This window comes from Maniola hyperantus, chromosome 25 (assembly GCF_902806685.2).
Source record: "Maniola hyperantus chromosome 25, iAphHyp1.2, whole genome shotgun sequence".
NCBI lineage: Eukaryota > Metazoa > Arthropoda > Insecta > Lepidoptera > Nymphalidae > Maniola > Maniola hyperantus.
In genome coordinates, this window is record NC_048560.1 from 3,981,814 (window position 1) to 4,006,993 (window position 25,180).

The window sequence follows — 25,180 nt, forward strand, 5'->3', positions numbered from 1 at the left end:
TCAATCAGCGCCTAAAAAGTTATCTTAATCGGCAGATACCCGAAGAACAGGCAGGTTTTGTTAAAGGGAAGGGGACGAGAGAACAAATCCTCAATATCAGGCAGATTATAGAAAAGAGTAGGGAGTTCAATAGTCCTGCTGTACTGTGCTTCATTGATTACAGTAAGGCTTTTGACTGCGTGATGTGGAGCAAGCTATGGATGGTACTGTCAGAAATGGGAGTGCCTCAACATCTTGTTGGCCTTATCCAGAATCTATACTGCAACAACCGCTCATTTGTAAGGATTGACACCGAGTGTTCTAATGTGTTTCCTACGAAGAAAGGCGTACGACAGGGTTGTATCCTCTCACCTATGCTGTTCAACATTTATAGCGAGTACATAATCCGCAAAACAACAGAGAATTGGGAGAAAGGGTTTCCAATAGGAGGAAAAAGAATATGCAACCTACGTTATGCCGACGATACAGTTCTCATTACCACCACTTTGGAGGACATGAAAGAACTTTTACAAAAACTAGAAGCAGAAAGTATGGATTTGGGTTTGACCATTAACAGGAGTAAGACCAAGTTAATGATAGTTGATCGCGCTGGTAAGCTGTCCAACTGTAATATAATACCATCTGTGGATGTCGTGGAGAATTACATCTACCTTGGATCCCAAATTTGCAATGATGGCAGTTGTGTGCCAGAGATAAAGAGACGTATTGCGATGGCGAAAAATGCCATGACAGGATTAATTGGGATTTGGAAGAACAGAGGCATATCACTCAAAACCAAGACCCGTCTCGTTCGTGCCTTAATCTTCCCAATTTTTATGTATGGAGTAGAGACATGGACTATCAAAGCAAGAGAAAGGCAAAGAATAGACGCGTTTGAAATGTGGTGCTGGAGGCGGATGCTACGGATTCCGTGGACTGCCAAGCGCACAAACGTGTCTATCCTTTCGCAACTCGGGATCACTGCTCGACTCTCTCCTCCATATGTTACCAACGATTACTCTCATATTTCGGCCACATCATACGGCGGGGGGACGACAGCTTAGAAAAGCTCATAGTGACGGGCAACACTGAGGGCAAAAGACCGAGAGGCCGCTCACCAACTAGGTGGTCCGACCAGCTAAAGGAGTCCAGCAGGTGTGAATTTCATCACATTGTAAAAATGGCCACCGACAGAAGCCGATGGAAACAGATAAGCCATTCGAGGGCAGTTTGCCAGGACCACGATCTTCAGCAATGAAGGAACGACCGGAGAGAGAGAGATGTTATATTATACACTATACTATATTTATACTATACTATATATATATATATTCATACATTATAACAGAAATATAACAGAATTTGTAAAAAGATTTAAAAAATTGGCATTGGTATTGAAACAATATTTAACTACTTAATAAAATCAGCCTTGTACACTTTGCCGTGGTAAACAAATTCAGATTAAACAATTATACAATTTAATTATTTATTTCATTTCCTTGCAAGGATTATTAATAGTGTATACTAAAAAACTAAAATCTAAATTAAAAGTAAAATAAACTAAATTAAATCTAAAACCTCATCGAGACCACCGCAGCGAGGCATTGTACCCAAGATGCTGGCAGCATCACCTCTTTGGATGGCCAAACTAATTCTTTGACCAAGGTAGCGGCCAGCTCTCGGGTCCCCGGTTGACTCGATAACCCTTTTCGAAATTTCCTCAAAAAGAGCTCGAGCCCCCAGGCCCATGGTAAACTGAAAAGTAAATCATCATCATCATCATGATCAACCCATCACCGGCTCACTACAAAGCACGTGTCTCGTCTCAGAGTGAGAAGGGTTTTGGCCATAGACTACCACGCTGGCCATATGCGGATTGGTAGACTTCACACACCTTTGAGAACATGAAGAACTCTCAGGTATGCAGGTTTCCTCACGATGTTTTCCTTCACCGTTATAGCAAGTGATATTTAATTAGTTTAAACGCACATAACTCCGAAAAGTTAGAGGTGCGTGCCCGGGATCGAACCCCCGACCTCCGATTAGAAGGCGGACGTCCTAACCACTAGGCTATCACAGCTGTAAAAAGTAAATGCGGAGTAGGAATAAGTAAATAAAGTATTTATATATATATTATAAATGCATGTATGTATGTATTTATATATATATTATTATATATTATATATGTTGGTATCATGACGAATATCGCGATTCGGCTTTGCCGGCATGCCTTATGATTAAATATTACTTTTTACTAGAACTCAACTTTTGAGATGCTATTTTCTCTTGAAAAATGACACTTGATGAATAAAACATAATTATCTGTGCAGAAATCAATAAAATCCTACATTTTGAGTCCAATAAGAAATAAGGCATCAGGCCTAAAATGTAAATGATGCTTTCCAGATTTAGAGCTTGCACAGCATGAAAGCTGCAATTCTCACCTATAATATTTTAAACCTCTATTTCATACGTACCTATTACACATCATAATATTATTACTACGAACGTGAAAAATGAAAGGGGCTAATAAATTTGCATGCAAAATGAATTTACTTAGGGATGATGAAATACATAATAATATATAAATTATTTACAAGGAAATTGAGTCCGTGCGTCACTCCAATAATTAACATACCAACGTGGACGGTGTTATGCTATAAAGTAACAATTTTTTTAAATTGTTGCTTGTTGCAACTAAGGGTGTTACGGATATTTGCATCCGCATCCGCAAATGCGGTACATCCACATTAATTCAGACATCCGCATCCGCATCCATTAATGCGGAGCTTTTACGGATGCGGATCTCTATTTGGAACCAGAAACGACTTGCGAAGAAATTGGACGATGCCAGAATGGCGCATGCTTCGCGCGTGTTTCCTAGTTGGATATCTTCGTTCGCTAACTGACCAATCAAAAGCGTACAATCATGGTACGCAACAGGTTGTTACGGATATTCGTGTTATCTTATTTTGTATTTGGCGCCCTTTTGAAATGGAAGTAGCATGAACTATTCAGAATAGGCCGTCGATAATAGAATAATAGAGTCGATTGTATAAATACGGGTGGTTGATGGTTTTTAAGCTAGTCTCGTTCTAACTCGAGACTCGAACGACTATTACATGCTTTTTGTGCTTAGGTCACCATTTTGATTGAGGTTTGCAATAGCAATTGTGCCCTAATCAAGTTAATATTGCAGTTAGGTCATTATAAAAGCTAAAAACTCTCGATAAGCCTATTCGCGTCGTGTTTAATATTTAACTGCACTTCTGGTATGTTTATACTCGCATCCGCAAATGCAGAACGTTTGCATTAATTCAGATTTTTCAAAATTCTAAATCTACACCAATGAATTTGAGGGTATTATCTAGGTATTAAGGTGGTTTGAATCCAGCCGCGAAAATTCAAATTTTAGTTAGTTTTTAGGGTTCCGTACCTCAAAAGGAAAAACGGAACCCTTATAGGATCACTTTGTTGTCTGTCTGTCTGTCTGTCCGTCTGTCTGTCAAGAAACCTACAGGGTACTTCCCGTTGACTTAGAATCATGAAATTTGGCAGGTAGGTAGATCTTATAGCTGACATTTGGGGAAAAATCTGAAAACCGTGAATTTAGGGTTAGATCACACAAAAAAATTTAATTGTGGTCATGAACGAATAATTAGTATTTTCAACTTTTGAAGTGAGTGACTATATCAAGTGGGGTATCATATGAAAGGTCTTTACCTGTACATTCTAAAACAGATTTTTATTTATTTTTATGCATATAGTTTTTGAATTATCGTGCAAAATGTCGAAAAAATACGACTGTAGTACGGAACTCTCATTGTGCGAGCCTGACTCGCACTTGGCCGGTTTTCGAACATAGTAGACTGATCATACATCGAAGGGTTATGGTAATGAGTTTTACGGGTTTAACATTTATGCATCTACATGTTTTTCCATAAAAACTTTGGTCAAAAATACTCATTTACTTCATATTCGTGCAAATCTGGGAAAATTCAGAAAATTATCTTTCATAGAATAGAATAGAATAGAATGTTTTTTATTCATGTAAACTTTTTACAAACTTATGAATAGTCAGGTAGATTTAACTTACTACTGGTTTGGAATGCCGTTCCTACCGAGAAGAACCAGCAAGAAACTCGGCGATTGCTCTTTTTAATTTCAGGAACAAATATGAAGTAAATAAGAATTTTTCACCAAAGTTTTTATGAAAAAAACATAAATGTTATGCGCGCAAAACTCATTATCATAAGCCGTTGATGTATGATCAGTCTACTATTTTCGAAAAACTAACCAAAATTTGAATTTTTGCGGCTGGATGTATCAATCAATTGAATATTATTTTCACTTTATGAATTTCTCGGTCCTCTGCCGCATAAAGCCTTTACAATTAACAACGGTGTGACAAATTAATGTAGCCGCTGTGTGCTACATCAAACTTATGCAAAGGCGCGCCGCCATAATTATATTGACCACTAACTAATGTTTACTTTTTATTTACTTAGGCAACGCATGAACAAAGTGAAAGTATAGTACTAGTGCAACTTAAAGAACACAAGAACAAAGTGTTTTCTTCTAAAGATAAATCAATGGACCGATTCTTAGGTATAAGTACGTTTATAAGTTTAGGTAATATAATATTACTTATTAGCCTCGCTCATAGGCTAGATTGTAATCTTAGTTGAGTACTGCCGCCAGCATTTTATGATCAACTAGCTGATGCCCGCGACTTCGTCCGCGTGAATTTACGTTTTTCAAAATCCCGCGAGAACTCTTTGATTTTCCGGGATAAAAAGTAACCTATTTGTTAATCCATGGTATAATCTATCTCCATTCTAAATTTCAGCCAAATCCGTCCAGTAGTTTTTGCGTGATTGAGTAACAAACATCCAAACATCTAATCATCCACACTTTCACATTTATAATATTAGTACGATTACGACAGGAATACAATGAACCAAAAGCTTAATTTGCTATAATCCGCTGATACAGATCAAATCTGTATGGTGCAAAAATGCAGCATGCGATATACACCGCTCGCCCTCCCAACCACACCGCGCGCCACCGTAAGCAATTTCACCCTCACACCACCTGGGTGTCTGGTGCACTTCGACCTGCCATCGTGCCAGATCCTTCTTTCCACGCACATGCAAACTGTGGAACCAACTCCCAACAGCGGTGTTCCCACTAGATTACAACATGGGGTTATTCAAGGGGCGGACCAACAAATTCCTAAAAGGTCGGCAAAGCATCGACAGTTCCTCTGGTGCTGCAAATGTTCATGGGCGGCGGTAATAACTTTACATTAGGTGATCCGCCTGCTCATTTGCTCGCTATCTCTATCAAAAAAGAGTCAGGCTCGCGCAATGAGGGTTCCGTACTACAGTCGTCTTTTTGACATTTTGCAGAATAATTCAAAAACTACGATAAATAAAAATCTGTTTTAGAATGCACATGTGAAGACCTTTCATATGATACCCCACTTGATATAGTTATCTTACTTAAAAAATTGAAAATACTAAGTGTTAGTTCATGTCCACAATTTAATTTTTTTTCTGTGATGTAATCACAAATTCACGGTTTTCAGATTTTTTCCCGAATGTCAGCTATAAGATCTACCTATCTGCCAAATTTCATGATTCTGGGTCAACGGGAAGTACTTACCCTGTAGGTTTCTTGACAGACCGACAGACAGATAGAAAACAAAGTGATCCTATAAGGGTTCCGTTTTTTCTTTTGAAATACGGAACCCTAAGCAGGAAAAGCTAGGCCACCAAGCAAGCACCACCACGCAGCACCACACAAATCCCAAAACACACTCGACGCACGTTTTGTGACGTTTACTAAGTTACCTAGCAGTTTCGCTATATCGAAACTATCATGGCGGAAAGGTACTAGAGGCCACAGTTTGCAATTTTTCCGTCCGATTGTTTGTCTGTCTATCAGTCTGTCTGTCTCTTTAAATTGGGGTGAACCACTGATTATTATATTCAGGCATAATGTTACCTATTCAACAAGGTAACATAATGCCATGAATATACCACAGACTGAATTGGTAATTGCTACCAAGAATCGATTCACCTAAAGTCTTGTAACTATGAGCATAGGCTACATAGGCTAGCAATTGTACAGTTTGTCCTATGACAATCTCACAATGAAATTTTATTTTATTCGTTTATTAGTAATCAACAGCAATACAGACAATATAATTTTACATAATATCAGACTGAAAATAAGGCCAAATAGTTTATTTGGCCTTATTTTCAGTCTTGTTTTGCTGATTTATTAAATGCAAATACAAATATATATTTGTGTGCCATCAGTTACCTTATTATAAATGTGAAAGTGTGTTTGTTTGTTGGTTTGGCCATCAATCACGTCGCGACGGTGCAACGGATTGACGTGATTTTTTGCATGGGTATAGATAAAGACCTGGAGAGTGACATAGGCTTCTTTTTATCCCGAAAAATAAAAGAGTTGCCACGGGATTACTTAAAAAACCTAATTCCACGCGGACGAAGTCGCAGGCATCAGCTAGTATCATTATAAAGGTATTTCTCTACTGAATGCTTGCTACGCAGTGGTATTAGTGTCACGACTTGAGCGATATGATATCGAAGTATGGATATATTTGTCTTTGTAAGTAACCGAATCCATCCATCCATCCGAATACCCAAGAGATACAACTAGCGTAGAGTAGCAATTGGGTATTTGACTCCAATTTTTTTATTACTTTATTATAAACTAGGATAAAAATAATGACGTTAACTAATAAAATTAATTTATTTAAATCTGATTAGACAGAGATAGTGATATAGTATTTTGACGTCACACCTTACTAATGCAATAGTAGCTTCGTGCGGTTTCATACAAATTTTCGTTTTGCGAGAAAGGGATAGAAGACCCTCCCACTCCAAAATTAAAATGCCTGTTACTTTGTAAATCTTTTTTTGAATTTTTAATATTTTTTCAGCGTACGTCATTATTTTTATTTTAGTTTATAATAAAGTAATAATATTTATCAAATTCAATAGTAGGAATATTTTTCAATTATAATAGCGAATAAGCAAGCGAATAGCTAGTGAACGTGGCTATTAATTATTCACTGCTGCTCGTGCGATCTCCCTCCAGCGACTTGGGAACTCTTTAATTTTCCGGGATAAAAAGTAGCCCATGTCACTACTCACTATCCAGGTCTTTAACTATATCGTCGATCAGTAGTTCTGCCGCAGCGTGATTGAAGGACAAACAAACGAACAAACACACTTTCGCATTTACAATATGTGTTTCCTTCCTACCAATTACAACCCGGGTATCTTTAAAACAAGAGTGATTAGGCATCTTCTGGTAAACGCGTCTCATCTTAGGCTACATCATCACTTTCCATCAGGTTATAATCAGGTCAAGCGTTTGCCAATACCTTATGAATTAAAAAAAAACCGGCCAAGTGCGAATCAGACTCGTGCACTGAGGGTTCCGTACTACAATCGTATTTTATCGACATTTTGCACGATAAAACAAAAACTACTTACTAGATCTCGTTCAAACCAATTGTCGGTGGAAATTTGTATGGTAATGTACATCATATATTTCTTTTAAATTTAACATTCTCTTATTTTAGAAGTTACAGGGGGGGGAGACACATTTTACCACTTTGGAAGTGTCTCCCGCGCAAACTATTCAGTTTAGAAAAAAATTGTATCAGAAACCTCAAAAAATAAATTAGTTTTAGTTCTAAGTATGGGGAACCCTAAAATTTATTGTTTTTTTTTTCTATTTTTGTATGAAAATCTTAATGCGGTTCACAGAATACATCTACTTACCAAGTTCCAACATATAGCTCTTATAGTTTCGGAAAAAGTGGCTGTGACATACGGACGGACAGACAGACATGACGAATCTATAAGGGTTCAGTTTTTTGCCATTTGGCTACGGTACCCTAAAAAATCGTATGAAAAATTGTCCTATCTATCACCCAACGTTTAAATATCCCAGTCAGATCCCGCTTTGAGATGTTAGATCCACAGCTTAGGATAATGCTCAGATAAACATTTTCCATTGAACTATAATATAACGTAATATTGGCTATATTATGGCCATTCTAAAACTTCATATCTATTTGAGCAGCCTAACAGATCGATGGCTTCCCGCATAACACACAAACCACCACCTATAGACGCCTAATAGCCGGGACACCCCCGATCGCCAAGCTTAGGCAGTTGCTTAGCATAAAAGTCGACCCACGCCCGTTCGGTACCCTCATTCCGCACATTGTCTTGATTACGTCACTTTTGAGTCAACCAATCACAACAAAGCATTCTCCCCTGTCCCCCGCCAACATTTTACGATTTTGTTTTCATGCAAAACCTTGCATATTATGCGTACTCTATCGCCCTCGGCAACCTGGGCGGTCTACTCGGCTTCTGGAGCGAGCTTGGATGGCTGGAGTGAAGACTTGGAGGGGCAATGTACGCACAACAGACGGAAACGTTTAAGTGCGGAAACCAGCCCAGAGAGAGAAGAAGAAGAAGATGCGTACCCTTCAGGTTGAATTCTCTGTGGCCTAACATAAGGCATATATAGAGAAAAACCAGCCAAGTGCGAGTCAGACTCGCGCACTGAGGGTACCGTACTACAATCGTATTTTATCGACATTTTGACGATAAATCAAAAACTATGATGCATAAAAATAAACAAAAATCTGTTTCAGAATGCACAGGTGAAGCCCTAATGATACTTGATATAGTTATCTTACTTCGAAAATTGAAAATACCTACTAATTATTAGTTTATGACCACAATTTTTTTTTTTTTGTGTGATGTAACCACAAATTCACGGTTTTCATATTTTTCTCCGAATTTCTGCTATAAGACCTACCTACCTGCCAAATTTCATGATTTTAGGTCAACGGGAAGTACCCTGTAGGTTTCTTGACTGACCGACAGACATACAGACAGACAACAATGTGATCATATGGGTTCCGTTTTTCCTTTTGAGGTACGGAACCCTAAAAAAAACAAATTAGCTCAACCCACTAAAACTCTCCAAACAGCGATACAACCACTTAAGTATTAATAACCATGTAATAGGCCCGACTTTTATACCCCACGTAACGTTTACGACACGTCAATATTTTTGTATGTTTTATTACGTCATAACACTTTGTGTAACACAAATTTCGGTGCTGGGGCTTCTGAGTAAAATAATACCGTATTAGTGTCGTAAAAGACGGCCTTTGATATAAATATTTGTTGTTGCTATATACCGTTTCAGTCGACTTGTGTAACCAAACGTGGATATAGAATAGATCAACTAGAAAGGTTACAACTTTTCTGTTTTTTTTTTATTTGCTTGTGATACATACAATAAGAAATAAAATTAAATAAAATTAAATTTTTATTTGCAGGAAACATTGTACCTACATATGTATACAATATGTTTCGTCAATTGACATGCAAAATATGTTATGAGTTTATGAGTTGTACGGGTTCGTCTCTACTCTCTGCTAGCAAGAAACGCACATAAAACAAGGCTTGATGGCAGGGAGTGGACCCATCTCGCCATGGTAGCCATACGTCTGATTCTGAGCACGGGTCTCCTCTCAGAGTGAGAAGGGTGTTAGAAAAGTTAGACCAAAGTATACCACGCTGGCACAATGCGGATTGGCAGACATCACACACCTTTGAGAACATGAAGAACTCTCAGGTATCCAGGTTTCCTCAGGATGTTTTCCTTCACCGTTAAAGCAAGTGATATTTAATTGTTTTAAAACGCACATAACTCCGAATGTTAGAGGTGCGTGCCCGGGATCGGACCCCCAACCTCCCGAAAAGAAGGCGGACGTCTTAACCACTAGCCTTTGAACGCTTTTTTCAGAAATGAAAATCAATACCACTATTATAAATGCGAAAGTTTGTTTGTTGGTTTGTCCTTCAATAAAGAGAAGTTTTATACACTTTTATAAACTCACGTTTTGAGTTGGTTTTTAGTTGCAATCGCAATAATATTGTTTTAGTTGCTCCTTTAAGAGCGGAGTTTAATGCGGACGTGACCACAGTGATATTTGCTGGATATTTTAGTTGCAGAAATGTTCACAAACTTTCTTCTAAGTAATTATTTTATATTGCTTGTTGAGTGGAATTTAAAAATAATGTTGAGTTACTTATTTTAAATATTATTGATGGTGGCATGATAAGATAATGTGTTAAGATACGGGTTAGATTAAAAAATTCTTGGACAAACAGACTGACTGAGAGATGGAAAACAAAGTGATCCTATGGGAAAACTTTGTTTCCTTTATCAGGGAGGTACATCTAAAAATATATCACTTGTGAAAGTTCAAGTTGCAATATTTAATCGAACAGCGTGAGAAATTTTATGCAACTAACGTCTGAGTTGTTTTTAGTTGCGATCGCAATAATATTGTTTTAGTTGCTCCTTTAAGAGCGGAGTTTAAGGCGGACGTGACCACAGTGATATTTGCTGGATATTTGAGTTGCAGAAATGTTCACAAACTTTCTTCTAATTATTTATATTGCTTGTTGAGTGGAATTTAAAAATAATGTTGAGTTACTTATTTTAAATGTTATTGTAGTATGATGGCATGATAAGATACGGTTTAGATTTAAGTACTGTGATACTGATTTAAGTTAGGCCACAGGTGCAAACAGATAGCGTTTCAAGCAGTCGATCAAATAATCACGCAAGACAAAAGCCAAGAATGAAGCAATTCACAAGTAACCTTCTAGATGGCACCATGGGCACATGAGTAAATATCCATAATCTAATCGTGTACCATGGGTATGAAATATGAAACTAGATGGCGCAATTCAATCGATAATGTTTCATGACGTAATCCCGAACAAATGTACCGCCGACAATACTCGCACTAACGGAGTTTTCTGATATCTGCACTATACAGGGTGCACGTATCTAACATAGGTACTTATAATATCGATTTCCGCTAAGGAGTTTAAGCCTTTGGTCTCATGTCTCTTTGGTTTTCTCTTGGAAACGTGAGTTCACACTGAAGTTTGGGATTAAAGGGGCGTTGCATTGACTACATTTATGCAATACCGGTCGACTGCTGTCAGTCACAACACTGGCATGCCAAAGTGTAGCATTAATAGCTCAATGGTTAGGGAACAGACTGAAATCCGAAAAGTCCGTAAGATCGAACCTTACTCACTGTTTTTATTCCGTTGTACCCATCTATTACTAACGCAGGCTTTAATATGTCTATTTATTATTGAGCCTCAATAGCTCAACCGGTAAAGGAGTGGACTGAAAACCGAAAGGTCGACGGTTCAACTTCAAACCCCGCCCGTTGCACTATTGTTGTACCTACTCCTAGCACAAGCCTGACGCTTAGTTGGAGAGGAAAGGAGAATATTAATCATTTAACATGGCTAATATTCCTTTAAAAAAAATGTCTATTGTGCGCTGATATTTTATGAAATCCCTTGGTAAATTAGAAAATATGCATATCTAGACTTTAATTATATAAATCCATAAGAAGAACCTTAACTTTGAGAAGGGCGTATAGAATATTTACTTATCCCAGGCAAACAAAAGGTGACTACGGGATTCAAAACGTAACGAATAGAATCAATTAAAATGCGAGCACGCACCTAAACACCGAATTAAAATACCTAAACCACTTAAAATAAAATACCAATTATAATACCTTGTCTAAGCATAGCTACAACTTTATAAACTGATATTAGTTCGCCATTAATCCTTGCCAGATTTTTGTAAAATACTTTTAATGTGGTTAATTAATCAATTCAGTGTGTACCACACTTAAGCTTAGAATTCCTGTTTACAGTTTTTAATATGGCGTTACGACCACAGGATCCCATTGCGGTCAACTGAATGTCCTCAGAAATGTTGACCAACTGGTTTCCAAGTCACATCACTAGTAGAAAAAATCCCACATACAAATACAAACCTCATCTCTCAGCAATAGAATTGAAAATCGTTTGTCTGATAACAGGATTGTAGGACAAGAATAGTTTGCGGTTGGCTTATTCTTTATTCAGATAGGATAAGGATGGTTTTTGTTTGGCATGATGTTTTAGAAAATGGTGTTTAAAGTGATAATAAAGCGGATAACATCAAAGCTAAGTAGCGATTACTGTTTATAAGTTTGTTATTTCGTGTATCCAATTTCCTAATCTATTTATAACAAACTATTAAAGTTTAGTTACCTAAGTGTTCTAGATTTGTGTTTTGTGCTTTAGTTGTTACCTACGTATAAATTAATGAATTTGAAATCAATCTCAACTAGATTTTGCCTCTAGGTTTGTTTACGTCAAATTTTTTACTCATTCATTTCTAGCTACGGAATCTAAAATCTAACGAATCTAATTGAATTAAATTAAGTACCTAATAATGTCTCTTTCATTTAGGACAACCCCGATATTTCTAAAAACACAATGTGATCGTTTACTCAAAAATAAATATTCGTGGTTAAGACTTTGGCCTTCTGTTTGAAGGGTCCAGGGTTGAATCACGGAGATTTTCGGAAATATGCAAATCCTATCATCTACTGAATTTTAAAAACAAAGATTTTTTTGCGTGTTTTCGTACTCTTGGGAGGCTTAAATCTTGGTTTTCCCGCGAAACGATTTCATAACAAATTGTCGTACAAAAATAATCTTGGACGGTCATAATCAAGACCTTACCTATCAACTATCATACAACTATAAGAAAATAATGATGATGACAATGATGCTTTTCTATCTATTTCTTTTTAAGTATGATAACTTTGAATGATTATAGCATTTGATACATAATGCAAAAGTATAAAGTGTGCTGCTTTGATGACTTTTTAAACACTTTAATATGGGCTTAGAATGCAAAAAGATTCGATAGGTTTGAAATAAAACTTTAAACTAGCACTCTTTCTTTAAAAAAATATTTTTTCTATTGTGATACTTTTTATATTTATATTTTTCGTCTATTGTATTCTATATTATTTTTAACGGCCAAGTAATTTATTATTTTACCAGTAATTTGTATGTAATCAATTTTTTGCGGTATCCCTAAGTGACTGTTTTATCCAGTAATATTTATTTTCAATATTTTTTGTTAAATGCACGAAATGCCAAAAATATATGAAATAGAATTAAAGTTCCCTTAGAAATAGAAATAGAAAGATTTTTTATACAATAATCTTTTACAAGTAGGTATATGTACTTTTGAATCCTCAAAAGATCCTATACTACTATACCGAAAAGAACCAGCAAGAATCCTAACTTTCTATATGTTTTAAGTATATGGGCGTAAATCATCTAAAGCCTGGACTACACGAACTTAGTTTATTTAAGGAAAGGTGGTAGATATTAAAAAACTCAAAATATACTGTCACGTCATATTTATTTTGAGAACAATAAAAAATGGCAAATAATATTCGCATGCAAGGAACGAAAAACACTATCATGCAAATTTGTTTATACAATTCAATTTAAAAAGAAAATATTTATACAGGTAGATATTAAATAAGTAACATTTTTCGAATAAAAGAAATGATAACATAATATTATTACACACAAAATGATTCAATATAGATAAAAAATATTGGTTATTTATACGTGTTTAACTAAGACAATAAAATTTCATTAAAATTCTGTATCCTTAAGATGTTTAATAGTATTCAAAAAAATCGATACCAAGTTTTTCGATACGTTAACAGTTAGCTCCCCATTTATTAATCTAGAGAGAGAAATAAAACCATCCAAGTTTTGAAACTTATCTAAACAGAATATAGGTAGGTGTAGATAACAGAATAAAATATAGATACAGAATCTTCTTCATCGATATAACATCGATTCATACGAAAAATAAAAACAGTTATGAGTCTTGCTAAACTAATGATTGTAGGTCCTATGTCGTCAAAACTATTAGAAATGCATTTTTTAAAGATTCTTTGATTTAGTTAGATTATCACAGAATATTTTTCTTCTATTATTTAAGTGATTCCACTAAATTATTTACGCTATCTAATCATTATATTTAATTTTCGTTCAAAATTTCGATTTTTCGACGATTTTTTTTACAAATTCGTAGTAATTATCAATTCTATTTTTACGTTCAGTCTGAGACATTATATTTAATTATTTTGTACGCAAAACTTTAAAAACAGGAATAAAAAGCAAGCTTTCCACATAAAGCATTCTGAAAATTCTAGCTTTTTAATTTTTTTCAATTTGTTCTCATTTAATTTTTGTGTACAAAATAATCAGTCAATTATACCTACGAATAGGTTTTATTAAATCTAAATAGTATGGAATTACTGTACAAAATAACTAAAATTCGTTAAATGTAGGGGCTATACATAAAATTATATAAATAAATATATAAAATGAAATCAGCAAACAATTGATTTCTTTCTGTGTCATTAGCCCCTATTATTTTTGAGCAATACGATACACTTCTACAATATTATCTAATAGAAAATATAATATTACTAAACAAAATACAGTTTTCTAAAAAAAATTGAGACAAAAATTACTTTCCTATAAACGGTGGTTATAAACATGAAATATTTATTTATTTACATAAAACATCGACTTACGAATCCAACGAAAGCCGAACAGAAAGAAAAAAACAAAGAAACTTTTTTTGCAATTTTTGACGAAACTTCATCCGTGTGGGACGGGCCTTATATCTTACACGTGTGTACATCTAGCTATTTACACTTCAGTCACATATTATAGGAACTTAATATATTACAATTACAACTGTAACTATTTCAAATTCTTTAAAAGTCCACTTTTTACACAAGTCTACTATTTTTACACTTTTGCTATACATGTGTCGCCTGCGTCGTGTACGTTCCGTTACCTGCAAAAAAGAAAAATAAATTAAAAAAGTTGCATAAAAAATCTAGGTTATTATTAACCTAAGTAATAAGATTTAATCCTCGTGGTTGTATATAGAAATAAAAACAGACAATTCTATTAAATAAACTTAAATCTAAATTAAAACTTTAAAAAAGACTAGTTCTAGCATTATTGATACACACAAATAATAAGAAAGTCCAATTCATCGAAATGAAGAAAATCTAATGACATTTTTATAATATTAATTTTGTAAAACAGAAAATTTAAGTTATCGATATCATATTTTTAGAACTACAATTAAGGGCCGAAATGAATCAATTAATCCATTAATTGTAATCTTATAGGTGCTTAGCTTAGTAATGTAGTTATTCGTCAAAAATTGTGTGGTATTATAAACTCGTTTTCTTGTAAGTCTGCTTGTTTATTTGTCTGCCGGACAAAATATTGCCATCGATTTTAAACTAACTTCCCGATGAGCTGAGAGAGGTTTGATAAATATAGGTTGGAATTGGATAACAATACAACAAACTTGCTTTCTTGTTTGACAAATAAAAACGTTGCTAAGTTACTTATCGACAGATTACAGATATTATATATTATTAATTTTAGTCTTAAATCTTACGAGATAATGTTTTTGTTCTTGCGACCTTTGGTAACTCTAGCGGTACTACCACTCAAAAACATGTGACTTACTATTTCTTCTAACAATAACCAACGTTGATGATATCCTGTATGGTAAATTTCCAACTGTCGAAAAAAAACATACAACTTAAATATATTTTTTTAAATTTAGATACAAGTTAGCCCTTGACTGCAATCTCACCTGAAGTGACGATGCAGTCTAAGAAGGAAGCGGGCTAACCTGGAAGGGGTATAGCAGTTTTAATAAACCCATGCCCCCTTTGGTTTCTACACGGCATCGTACCGCTAAACCGCTTAGCTGCACGGCTTTGCCGGTAGGGTGGTAACTAGCCACGGCCGAAGCCTCCCACCAGACAAAAATACTCTGAAATGCATACAACTTTAAACCTTACCATTGCCTGACAGGTCGAAATCAGTCCACTTGACTTTGCTCAGACTTAAGACATAGTTAAAATGAAAAATATCTACTAAAACGAATATATTATATTCAAACATAAAAATATTTTATTTTATTCCGCAATTAATAATTTAACATACGAGTAACATGGGATTATTCAAGGGGCGGACCAACAAATTCCTAAAAGGCCGGCAACGCATCGGCGGCTCCTCTGGTGCTACAAATGTTCATGGGCGGCGGTAATCACTTAACATCAGGTGACCCGAGAGTAGTTTGAGCCCGTATAATAAAACGAATTGTATTTTACCCTAGCTACGGATTTGCAGTTATACCTATTGATTAATTATTATTCATACCACAAAATATTAGTATTATAACAGTTTTAGCATTATATAAAAAAATCCATGCATAATCATAAAATGCTAATTATATTATTAATTATTATCATTATGTCTATTGTATATGTGCTATGCACCTAATAGTTAGATTTATAATGTATAGAAAATCACGCAGAGGGAAAGTTCTTTCTAAAAAGGTCTCTTAAACGCAGAGGAAAAGTTCTTTCTAAAAGTCTAAAAGGAATAAATAGTGGATATCCAATGCATTCATCATCATCATCATCATGATCAACCCATCAGCGGCTCACTACAGAGCACGGGTCTCCTCTCATAGTGAGAAGGGTTTTGGCCATAGTCTACCACGCTGGCCATGTGCGGATTGGAAGACTTCACACACCTTTAAGAACATTATGGAGAACTCCCAGGCATGCAGGTTTCCTCACGATGTTTTCCTTCACCGTCAAAGCAAGTGATATTTAATTATTTAAAACGCACAAAACTACGAAAAGTTAGAGATGCGTGCCCGGGATCGAACCCCCGACCTCCGATCAGAAGGCGGACGTCCTACCGACTAGGCTATCACAGCTTTCATACCACATGCTTAATACCTATCAATGCATTCTTACCACATGCTTAATACCTATGTTGAAATAAAAACTTTTCAAACTATAATTAGTAGGTAAGTATTAATTTTGCGTGCATGTTTTCCAATGCATATAACCCGTATTTACCCATGAAATATAATATTACCTTTATATCTAATCTTAGTGCTATGGATATTATAGTATTGCGAAAATTCAACAGTAGTGTTAAGAAATACAATTTTTTTTTTTTTAATCCTGAATCTCAATAGCATCCTATCTATGTATACTACACAATACCCTCTGATAACCATACTGATTGTTATAAATGCGAAAATGTGTCTGCTAGCTTTTCACGGCCCACCCATTTAACCGGTTTTGAAGAAATTTGGTACAGAGATAGCTTACATCCCGAGGAAACTGGATTTTTAGTACTTAACCGAAATTTACGTGGAAGAAGTCTCGGGCGTCACCTAGTTGGCTATATAAAAATAAATAATGACCGTTTGAAACAGTATTAGTATGAAACTTTCATGCGTGATTACCAATGCATCTAACCCGTGCTTAACCATAAAATATAATATTACCATTGTAGCTATTCTCGGTGCTATGTACCTGGTAGTGCTACGGAGTTTCGCACGGAGGAATAAGGCGGTGGTGCGGGTGTGGCCGCCGGCTTAGCAGTGTGCACTTGATTGTTGTAGCCTGGGAGGTAAGTTTGAGATATAGGATAACATAAATAATGGTAAGGTAACATTGGTTAATCATGAGGTAAGTTTTTTTTTTTTTAATAAAGGTAAAAGAGTGATCGTGATAATCTCAATCTATGTACGTTATTTAAGAGGTAAGATGATAATGAATTTGAATATTACGATGATAAGCCGAAATAAATAAGGTGAAATAAGATTCAAACTTAAGGCAGTGGTCCGACCGCCGACGATGAACGAGAAACGAGTACAACTAGAAACTATAAACGTGTTGGCGATCAGCGGGAAGCGAGTTTTGATAGTTTTGTCGCCGGGCTATAAGCGAGTGTGCATGTGCGACGAGCGATTACTCGCGCCATTCGCCCGCGGCGCTCGGTCCTGTGCAAACCTGCGCGCGCGCACGTGTTCAAGCGAGCGAGCATTACTGAACGAATATCGCTGAGCGAGTTTATTTTTGAAGGCTCGTCGCTCAGCGACAAAACTAGCAAAGCGAGTCGTCGCCGGCAGTGTAAACAGTCAGATGCATCTCTTTCATTTACACGGAATGTACATTTATTGTGCGTTTCTTGAGAGAGAAAATCACTGATAGTTAGTCGTTTTCTCGCTGGCGGTCGGACTACTGCCTACTGATGGCTAAGAAGTTTGCCACAAGTTGCGTCGCAATGACAATATTATTTTAAATTTTCGATAAAAAAAACAAACAATAAAGACTCGACAGTATCGTGAGAGGTTTACTTCTCAACCACCAAAAAATTGACACAAACTATAGTTAAGTAATCATGTAGCTATAAATAACCTAAGTGAGACAAATATGTTTTAAATAAATAAATTAAAGATAAGATAGCATTTAACGAATAAAATAATAAACGAAAACATTAATATAATATAGATAATAATTATGATTTACCTATGGAACTGTTCCTGAGGTAAGGATTTCCATACGTAGCGGCGTATCGCAAGTCGACACCACTGTTGTTCTTAGGGCCCGTCTGGGCATACACTGGGACTTGTCCTTGAGCTTGTGGGCCTGAAGAAAAACTGCTATTGTACAAAATAATCACAGGAAAACTTAAAAACATACGTGATTTTTTAACTACTGAGAAAAACAATTGAACTTTAATCTACGGAAAATCAAACAGTCAGTGAAAATATTGAAAAAAAAGCTTGAAAATTCAGTTCAAAATAAGAGTTTTTTTTTGAAATAGAGATAGCGAGCAAACGAGCCGGCGGGTTACCTGATGTTAAGTGATTACCGCCGCCCATGAACATTTGGAACACCAGAAGAACTGCCGAGTTACTACTGAATTTATTCTTATTAATAAAATATCAAATCTGTTCTAGAAGTTTTTGTTTTTTTCCCCCTAAGAAACCCCTTGAAATATTTATGTATTTTGAAAAGTTTATTAAAGAGTAAATTTATGAGTGAAGCAGTTTTTTTAATTTTTTCCGTAACAAAACTGTTATTCCAACTTACCTTCCCCACCGAGAGGTAAGCCCAAATTATTAATTGCATCAGTTTCGTCCGGTTTGTTCGTTCGTTTTAAAGAATTGTTCTGCGATCCATTGCCCGTTGACAATGGAATAGTTGACGCGGTGTCGATACTCCGCGTCAATGAACCTTGAAGCGATCTGTATTAACAACAGATAAGTTTTTAATTATTGTGACATACTTAGTACTGTTTTTTCTATAGAGCAGCTTTTTTATTTCTAACAGACTGTGCGTAGGTAAGCTTCATTAAAATTATTATTAACATTAAACCTGTCGAAATATTGAAATAATTTACAATGTACAGACTACAGACTATATATTTTATGCTTAAACCTACTTATAGAGCAAATAACCAGCAACAATTTTTTTTAAGAATTAGCGAGCAAACGAGCAGGCAAGTCGGTCACCTGATGTTAAGTGATTACCGCCGCCCATGAACATTTATTTTCGTTGTAATTATTATCTTTGCGTAAAAGTAAAATTCTTACTACAGCTTTTCTTTACATTTAAAAATCGAATTTGATAATATTAATGATAACAAAAAATGGTAAGAAAACCAAATTTTACAGATTTTTTCAAATGATTGCTTCGTTAACTTAAAATATTACTGTATATTATTCTATTCATTTTAACACACAAAATTTAACAAGTTATTCGTTTCTACGAAAACCAGGCTAAATAAATTTATGTACAATTTCGCAGACAATAGATACAAAACTAGAAAATTTCTATTTTCTATTTTCGCGCCTACCCGTCCTGAATAATTACCTGCTTGTCGGAGGCACCTCAAGTTGCGTAGGCGATTGGACCTTGAGATGAGGGGGCGGTGCGTAGCCCTGTGGGTAGTCGTAGACATACGCGGCGGGGTTCTAAATTTAAAAATACAGAAGTTTGAAAAACAAATCGTAATTCATAATCAAAAACACGACTGCCCCGCTAAAAAACGAAATAAAAAGTAAAGAATAAAAACCGGCAAAGTACGAGTCGGACTCGCACACGAACGGTTCCGTACTATCGTACAAGATATTTTAACATTTTTATAAATTAAAATATGTACACGAAAAATTTCGTGAACACATTTTTTTGTGATGTAACCACAAATTCATGGTTCTTGGATTTATTCCTTCACTTGTGCTATAAGACCTATCTACCTACCAAATTTCATGATTCTAGGTCAACGGTAAGTACCTACCCTGTAGGTTTTCTTGGCAGACACGACGGACAGACAGACAGACGGACAACAAAGTGATCCTATAAGTATATTACATTACATATATTAGGTACTGTTTTTTTTTGTGGAATATTAATTTATTACTTACATTACTAGATTATAATATAACTACTTATTTTGATTTGAAATGGCAATTTTTTTAAAACCTGTGAGAATACTTAAATTTTAAAGGAACTTACCTTGAAATAAGTATCCGCATACGTAGGATCGGAATAGTCGTTGCTGTATCTAAATTGCAACATGGGGTCATCATGACGAATGCTGGGCAGCGGAACGGGACCAGCTAACGGAAGACCCGCGGGGTTCTTGGAGTCGGAACGATCGGAGCTCGTGTATTCCTGGACAATGAAACCATGTTGCATAAAGCTGGGCACATAACATAAACATCATAATCCCGACCCATGTTATCCCAAACCTTATATGATAGTAGCTTATGCTCGCGACTTCGTCCGCGTGGACTACTGCTGTATCTAAATTGCAACATGGGGTCATCATGACGAATGCTGGGCAGCGGAACGGGACCAGCTAACGGAAGACCCGCGGGGTTTTTAGAGTCGGAACGATCGGAGCTCGTGTATTCCTGGACAATGAAACCATGTTCCATAAAGCTGGGCACATAACATAAACATCATAATCCCGACCCATCACTACCCCAATTATAAATGCGAAAATGTGTGTGTCTGTTTGGTTTATTGGTTTGTCCTTCAATCACGTCGCAACGGTGCAACGGATTGACGTGATTTTTTGCATGGGTACCTATAGTTAAAGACCTCGTGCGTGACATAGGCTACTTTTCATTATGGAAAATCAAAGACTTCCCATTGGTTTTTTAAAAACCTAATTCCACGCGTACGAAGTCGCGGGTATCAGCTAGTATATTATACTAGCTTATGCTCGCGACTTCGTCCGCGTGGACTACTCAAATTTCAAACCCCTATTTCAACCCCTTAGGTTGAATTTTCAAAAATCCTTTCTTAGCGGATGCCTATCGTCATAAATGCTATCTGCATGCCTTTCCGCTCGATCCGTCCAGTAGTTTGAGCTGTGCGTTGATAGATCAGTCAATCAGTCAGTAAGTCACCCTTTTATATATTTAGATATACGAAAGTGTGTTTGTTTGTTGGTTTATTGGTTTGTCCTTCAATCACGTCGCAATGAAGCAATGGATAGGCGGGATTTTTTGCATGATTATATTTAAAGACCTGGAGAGTGACATAGGCTACTTTTTATCCTAGAAAATAAAAGAGTTCCCACGGGATTTTTAAAAATCTAAATCTACGCGGACGAAGTCGCGGGCATATATTATATTTCATGCAATACTAATAAGTTCTCATGACGTGTAATACCTACCTTGACAGCAAATTAGTTCCAGACATAATATTTACTCGGTACAACTAATGTTATTACGTCAGCTTATTACATTCGTACATGATTCGAACACAGATTTACGCTGAATTTGCAGATAACTTATTATTCGTGAGATGTTAATTTGGAAATTTCGTGAGATAACTTGTGAAAACTGATGCTATATTATTATCGTTTTCAGAATTAAGTTTTTTTTTTAAATGTATAAGTGTAAGTAGCCGTTAGTTAATTTAATAAATAAAATAAAATAAAATGAAAAATCATAACTAGCTGATGCCCACATCGTACGCGTGGATTTAGATTTTTAAGAATCCCGCGGGAACTCTTTGATTTTCCGGGATAAAAAAAATGTCCCTATCTATACCCATGCAAAAAATCACGTCGCAACGGAGCAACGGATTGACGTGATTTTTGCATGGGGATGATTAAAGCCCTGGAGAGTGAAATTAAAGAATTCCTGCGGTATTTTTAAAAACCTAAATCCACGCGGACAAAGTCGCGGGTATCACCTAAACATTATCTGCTAATAACTGTAAAACCTAAGAGTTGAAATCTTGTTCTCAAGTGAATTTAATACAAACTTACCTAACCATTTTTCATACTAATATTATAAATGCGAAAGTGTGTCTGTCTGTCTGTCTGTCTGTATGTCTGTCTGTCTGTCTGTCTGCTAGCCTTTCACGGCCCATCCGTTCAAACCAATTTGGATGACGAAATTTGGTAGAGATATAGCTTGCATCCCAGGGAAGGACATAGGCTACTTTTTATCCCGGAAAATCAAAGAGTTCTAACAGGATTTTTAAAATCTTAAATCCACGCGGACGAAGTCGCGGGCGTCATCTAATTACTTTTTTTATTTTTTATTTTTTTATTCAGATACAAGTTAGCCCTTGACTGCAATCTCACCTGGTGGTAAGTGATGATGCAGTCTAAGATGGTAGCAGGCTAACCTGGAAGGGGTATGGCAGTTTTTATTAAACCCATATCCCTTTGGGGTGTAGAAACACGGCATCGCACCGGAACGCTAAATCGCTTGGCGGCACGGCTTTGCCGGTAGGGTGATAACTAGTCACGGCCGAAGCCTCCCACAAGACTGAAAAACTATAAATTGAAACTTACCAAGTCATAGCTCCCGTCGCTCTGAGGTAACTGCAACTTCAAGTCACTTATATTCGAGCTTCTGTCACTCTCTTTATACATGTCTCCTGTAGTTACAGTAACGTCTGGTTTCTCGCTCATTTGCCGATTCTTCTTCCTTCTTCTTCTATGGCACATGACAAGAAGAATCACAAAGCCGGAGAAGACGATTATACCCGATGTCACTCCGATTAGTATTATGAAGAGTGGTAGTGTTTCTGTATCAAAAAAATTTTTTTTTTTATTACCAACATAAAGAATGTTTAACAAATCCAATTTAGACACAGCAAAAAACCACGAAGGTTTAAAAAGTGTGTCATTCCGTTACTTCTTAATACATAATAATAATAATAGTGTTTCTATAAACAATTTAAATTATGTAAGTTATTTTCATTTTTGTGTATATTATATTATAATATAACATAGTATCTATTTTTAGCGTTTAAGCTATCGTGAGTGATTTTCATTATATATGTAGTCAGATATAGTCAGGCTTTCGACTATACACGTGAGTAAAGCCGGGACAGATATAACAGTATCTATTATGTTCTTTTCATGAACAATTTTCTATTTTCTTACTCTCTTTACAACCTCTCGCACTGCTAAGGGTAGAGATCTCTCATAGAGATAAGTGCTTCCCTGTCCACTTTTACTCTCTTTTTCTCTTTATTGTAAATGTTTTTGGTACAAATAAAAAATAAATATCAAAATATATATATATTGATATTTATTTGAATTATATATATATATTATATATATATATATATATAATAATAAAAATCTGTCTTACTACTATTTGGTACTTTAATTCCTAATAATTGCTTATTATTCAATAGAGACTTATTTTTATTTAGAAGAAAAATATTGAGAGGAAACTTTTTTTTTTTTCCCCCGCTGGTAAAAATGCTGCAGGTCTGAGAGTTCGTATTCACATTCTCAACTATACTAAACTAAATCACTAAAACTATAAAATGAGGCAAATGGTTATTGGTATTGGATTGTGTTTATTTAGTATACCAATAACGCTAAGTTTTTGCTAGCGTTCTGGTTACACCCGGTATGTAGATGGTTCATCATGATTTAACTCTTAACATCATCTAAATATGCATGCAATCACACACTCCCACTTACACACACACACACACATACACACACTCCCACTTACACACACACACACAAGCACACACTCACACACTCATACACACACACACACACACACACACACAAGCATACACACACTGTTGTAATTTTATTATTGTATATACCTACATTTATTCTAAATCTATTCTGTTAAAATAGTTTTAATTATAATTTTAAGTAATCTCTTTTGGCCTTCTGTTATACCTAGATTTAAATTTAAATAATAATTATGTATTTACGCTGTTGATTACTTTCAAATAAACAAAAAATAAAAAAATAAAAAAAATTTGACGACCTCCCTGGCGCAGTGGTGAGTGCTGTGGTCTTAATAGTGGGAGGTCCCGGGTTCGATTCCTGGCAGGGGTTTGGAATTTTATCATTTCTAAATTTCTGGTCTGGTCTGGTAGGAGGCTTCGGCCGTGGCTAGTTACCACCCTACCGGCAAAGCAGTGCCGCCAAGCGATTTAGCGTTCCGGTACGATGCCGTGTAGAAACCAAAGGGTTTAATAAAAACTGCCATACCCCTTCCAGGTTAGCCCGCTATCATCTTAGACTGCGTCATCACTTACCATCAGGTGAGATTGCAGTCAAGGGCTAACTTGTATCTGAATAAAAAAAAAAAAAAAAAAAACCACCAGCTACAATATGGATGATGTACTCACTTAACGGTTTAAGAGTGATAGCAGCGTTAGCATTGCCGTACTCATTGGTGACACTGCAATTGTACAAGCCGAAGTGTTTGGACTGACTCGCCCGAATCACTAGACTAGACTTGACGGTCCCGTCTGGCAAGCTTTCTTCCAACGTAGCGTAATCCTGCGAAAGAAAATATGAATGAAAAATCTTTAGATAGTACAGCACGCAGCAGAAAGTAATGGCCTTATGACATTTCGGCTTTGTAGAGCGTTGTCTCTGTCACTCATACCTATATGACGTTTTGTCGATCTCAAAGAGAGACAAATGCTCTACAAATCCGGTATCTCCTTCTAAAGGTCCCTATACATTATTGCTGCGTACTGTAATTGCCTAGCTAACACCCACCGGCTTCGTTTGCATAGAATTTTTTAAAATTCATACATCTATATAATATAAAAGCTGACAGACAGGTCTGACTGACTGACTGATCTATCAATATATATCACAAACTACTGAATGAATTAGGCTGAAAGTGTAGTCCATGCGGACGAAGTCGCGGGCATAAGCTAGTCTTCTCTTCTCTATATATTATACTAGTCAAATCACTTACTTTTTATCAAACGTCAAAACACGCACATGTACCTATGCGATTTTCTATGAAATACTGGAATGTGACGTCACATCATAAG

General features: G+C 35.9%; 1 protein-coding gene across 5 annotated transcripts in view; it reads right to left on the reverse strand.

Moving 5' to 3' along the window:
- Nucleotides 1-13,343: 13,343 nt before the first annotated feature.
- LOC117993806 (irregular chiasm C-roughest protein-like) overlaps nt 13,344-25,180 on the reverse strand; it is a 97,950-nt gene continuing 86,113 nt past the window's right edge. For 3 of the 5 annotated variants that reach the window (XM_069507134.1, XM_034981670.2, XM_069507132.1), the window contains exons 13-21: nt 24,518-24,671; nt 22,698-22,933; nt 20,393-20,551; nt 19,751-19,851; nt 18,968-19,122; nt 18,401-18,520; nt 17,402-17,491; nt 15,522-15,575; nt 13,344-14,829 (exon numbers count right to left, since the gene is read on the reverse strand). In XM_069507134.1, the coding sequence (XP_069363235.1) occupies nt 14,792-14,829; nt 15,522-15,575; nt 17,402-17,491; nt 18,401-18,520; nt 18,968-19,122; nt 19,751-19,851; nt 20,393-20,551; nt 22,698-22,933; nt 24,518-24,671 (1,107 nt within the window). In that variant the 3' untranslated portion in view covers nt 13,344-14,791. Of the gene's footprint in view, nt 14,830-15,521; nt 15,576-17,373; nt 17,492-18,400; nt 18,521-18,967; nt 19,123-19,750; nt 19,852-20,392; nt 20,552-22,697; nt 22,934-24,517; nt 24,672-25,180 lie in introns of all 5 variants that reach the window. The other 2 variants (XM_069507135.1, XM_034981671.2) reach the window with 2 other exon arrangements.